At 62.8% G+C, this 3,735-nt stretch overlaps 1 protein-coding gene and 1 long non-coding RNA gene across 2 annotated transcripts in view; one reads left to right on the forward strand and one right to left on the reverse strand.

The window, feature by feature from the left end:
* Positions 1-3,735, forward strand: part of CHST15 (carbohydrate (N-acetylgalactosamine 4-sulfate 6-O) sulfotransferase 15) — an 18,560-nt gene that overhangs the window by 669 nt on the left and 14,156 nt on the right. Inside the window, exons 2-4 of the mRNA XM_014528847.1 lie at positions 4-150; positions 1,343-1,605; positions 3,143-3,224. Of these exons, the coding sequence (XP_014384333.1) occupies positions 4-150; positions 1,343-1,605; positions 3,143-3,224 (492 nt within the window). The remainder of the gene's footprint in view (positions 1-3; positions 151-1,342; positions 1,606-3,142; positions 3,225-3,735) is intronic.
* The window catches only part of LOC106723831, a 3,608-nt gene continuing 2,373 nt past the window's right edge, over positions 2,501-3,735 (reverse strand). The window contains exon 3 of the long non-coding RNA XR_001359556.1: positions 2,501-3,609. This is a non-coding gene — a long non-coding RNA (uncharacterized LOC106723831). The remainder of the gene's footprint in view (positions 3,610-3,735) is intronic.

Here is a 3,735-nt window from a genome sequence, read left to right on the forward strand (position 1 = left end):
GAGCCGCATCCCCAGCCGCCCGCAGGCAACCTGTCCTCCGCGAAGGACGCCCCGGGCCTGAGGTCAGTCATCGACAGCATCGCGGCCAGGATCGCGTTCACGGCCAGGCAGCTCCCGGGCACAGACGACCTCAGGAGGCAGGAGCCCCACGTGAGTAGCCGCCAGCTAGGCTCTGTCGATGGGCGGGTTTTGAACAATGGATGCTTCTCTGTCAGCATCGTTAGGAAGAATTTCTCCAGGGGACGGGGGTAATCGGACGCCTGTGGCCCAGGGTGCGCAGGAGAGCTGTCTGTCCAATGTTACCTGAGAAGGGACTTTCCGATATAAATGGTGCAGCTGGACGGCTGAAGGGGGATGGACAGGTGGTCACGGCGATTTCAGCTGCTTTTTATTTTATTTATATACTAGAGGCCTGGTGCATGAAATTCATGCACTCGGGGGAGGGTCCCTCAGCCTGGCCTACACCCTCGCAGTCCGGGAGCCCTCGGGGGCTGTCCAACTGTCCAGCTTAGTTGGACAGTCAGACATCCTTGGTGCTGCCACGGAGGCGGGAGAGGTTCCCGCCACCACCGCTACACTCGCCAGCCGTGAGCCCGGCTTCTGCCTGAACGGCTCTCCCCCTGTGGGAGCACACTGCCCACCAGGGGGCAGCTCCTGCATTGAGCATCTGCCCCCTGATGGTCAGTGTGTGTCATAGCGACTGGTCGTTCCGCAGTTTGGTAGATTTGCATATTAGCCTTTTATTATATAGGATAGGATGTATTTTTATAAAAAGATATATATTTTTTGATTTCAGAGAGGAAGGGAAAGGGAGAGAGAGATAGAAACATCAACGATGAGAGAGAATCATGGATCGACTGCCTCCTGCAGCCCCACCCTGGGGATCAAGCCCACAACCTAGGCAGGTGCCCTGACCGGGAATCAAACCGTGACCTCCTGGTTCATAGGTTGATGCTCTACTCCCCCCCCTCCACCCCCAGCCAGGCTAAAGCTGCTTTTTAGGTCTCCCTCTTCCTGTTTCCATTCTGTCCTAATTAGTACTTTTGTCTCCATTCAATATACAACCAGTGAAAAGGCCCCCACTGTTTACCTAGCCTGTCGTGTGTGTGTGCGTGTGCGCGCGTGTGCATGTGTGTGAAAGATAAATCATGCTAGGGTGACTCTTGATCAAACTTTCGCCTTCATTTACTCCAAAGGTTTTTTTACTTTTTAATTTTGGGCTAAGAAAAGGCAGGGTCCTGGGCTCCTCACCGGTTTTGCTCGATGCTGGTGTTGAGTCCCCGTCAGAGCGTGCCCCCCACTGAACGCGCGTCCGCCCGTCCCCCTCCCTCTCTCGCCGCAGATGTTCGCCGTCATCCCCAGGAAGTTCCTCCCGAGCAGCAGGAGCCCGTGCTGGTACGAGGAGTTCACGGGGCACAACACCTCGGACCCCTACCTGACCAACTCCTACGCGCTCTACTCCAAGCGCTTCCGCGCCACCTTCGACGTGCTGCGCAAGGCCTTCTGGGGACACCTGGCCCACGCGGCCGGGCGCCACTACCGCCTGCGCTGCCTGCCGCGCTTCTACATCATCGGGCAGCCCAAGTGCGGCACCACCGACCTGTAGTCCCCTCCCCCTCTGACCTGTCCCCTCCCCCTCTGACCTGTCCCCTCCCACACTGACCTGTCCCCTCCCCCTCTGACCTGTCCCCTCCCCCTCTGACCTGTCCCCTCCCACACTGACCTGTCCCCTCCCCCTCTGACCTGTCCCCTCCCCCTCTGACCTGTCCCCTCCCACACTGACCTGTCCCCTCCCCCTCTGACCTGTCCCCTCCCCCTCTGACCTGTCCCCTCCCACACTGACCTGTCCCCTCCCCCTCTGACCTGTCCCCTCCCCCTCTGACCTGTCCCCTCCCACACTGACCTGTCCCCTCCCCCTCTGACCTGTCCCCTCCCCCTCTGACCTGTCCCCTCCCACACTGACCTGTCCCCTCCCCCTCTGACCTGTCCCCTCCCCCTCTGACCTGTCCCCTCCCACACTGACCTGTCCCCTCCCCCTCTGACCTGTCCCCTCCCCCTCTGACCTGTCCCCTCCCACACTGACCTGTCCCCTCCCCCTCTGACCTGTCCCCTCCCCCTCTGACCTGTCCCCTCCCACACTGACCTGTCCCCTCCCCCTCTGACCTGTCCCCTCCCCCTCTGACCTGTCCCCTCCCACACTGACCTGTCCCCTCCCCCTCTGACCTGTCCCCTCCCCCTCTGACCTGTCCCCTCCCACACTGACCTGTCCCCTCCCCCTCTGACCTGTCCCCTCCCCCTCTGACCTGTCCCCTCCCACACTGACCTGTCCCCTCCCCCTCTGACCTGTCCCCTCCCCCTCTGACCTGTCCCCTCCCACACTGACCTGTCCCCTCCCCCTCTGACCTGTCCCCTCCCCCTCTGACCTGTCCCCTCCCACACTGACCTGTCCCCTCCCCCTCTGACCTGTCCCCTCCCCCTCTGACCTGTCCCCTCCCGCTCTGACCTGTCCCCTCCCGCTCTGACCTGTCCCCTGCAGCCCCTCTGCTGGGCAGAGACGAGAAAGGCTGCCATGGGCGGGTTCCTCCCTGGGCTCAGCCCGGGCCCTGGGCGCCCGCTCAGCTGCTCTGCATCTCATGTCCTCACCCCGTCATCGGCATCTGGCTCGGGCTGGAACGAAGCCACATGGAGACGATTCTCGGTGCCTCTGTCTGGAGGGGGATCCCAGCCCCTGCCCCTCGGGTTGGTGTGGCCTCGCCGTCCCTCCTGCTGTGGCTCCTGCCCGGCCGGGGGCCACCCTGCGCCGGGTCACTCTTTCCTCTCCTTGACCTTCTCCCTCTGCCAGGAGACATGTGGTCACCAGAGCTCGGGAATGACAAATGCTGGAGTCTGGGCGGGCCGAGGGCCAGGGCCAGGGCCAGGGCGTTTTCCGGATGCGGGGCCAGGCTGCTGAGGAGGGATCCACGTTTTCCCGAGTGGAACCAAGTTGGGCCAGCGCTTAATGTGTTTCCTGACGAACGTTTGGCCGAATCCTTTGATGTCCCTCCCGGAGTGGACAGAGCACAGATGTGTTGGGGGTGCGGCCGCGGCTGCGGTGGGAGCCAGGGTGTCCCGTTGGTGCTCATTTGGGGTGCTCCCCCCACAGCTCCCCCTTTCCCTCGTGGAAGCTCCGTTCCCCTGGTGGGAACAGGGAGGCCCGGAGCCGGGCCTCTGGAGCCGGTGGCACCGTCAGCCTCCTGTCTGTCCACGGGCGTGTCCACTCCCCTTGACCCCGGCGGCTGTGGACGGGGCCGGTGTGTGGTCACTGTGCCTGCGAGTGAAATGCACCTGCGTCAGGCTGGGCCCGTGGTGGCTGCACGTGGCTGATGCCAGAGTCACTGCCAAGCCCAAACCACGTGTCTGTCCGGCACCATCAGCTTCCTTACTGTTTGGACAGACGGACAGGCTGCTGACTGACAGCACAGGACAGAGCCGAGGGGCAGTGTGCACGTCCCGCGGCCCAGCCGTCCGCCCTGGCACTCACCTCACCCCGCCAGACGCTGGCCCTCCCAGCAGACACGGTGACGGTTCTTGAACGGCCTGGCCAGTGTGGCTCAGTGGCTGAGCATCAACCTATGAACCAAGAGGTTGCTGGTTCGATTCCCGGTCAGGGCACAGGCCCGGGTTGCGGGCTCCATCCCCAGAGGTGGGCGTGCAGGAGGCAGCCGATCCCTGATTCTCTCTCATCATGGATGTTTC

This window comes from Myotis brandtii, unplaced genomic scaffold (assembly GCF_000412655.1).
Source record: "Myotis brandtii unplaced genomic scaffold, ASM41265v1 scaffold656, whole genome shotgun sequence".
NCBI lineage: Eukaryota > Metazoa > Chordata > Mammalia > Chiroptera > Vespertilionidae > Myotis > Myotis brandtii.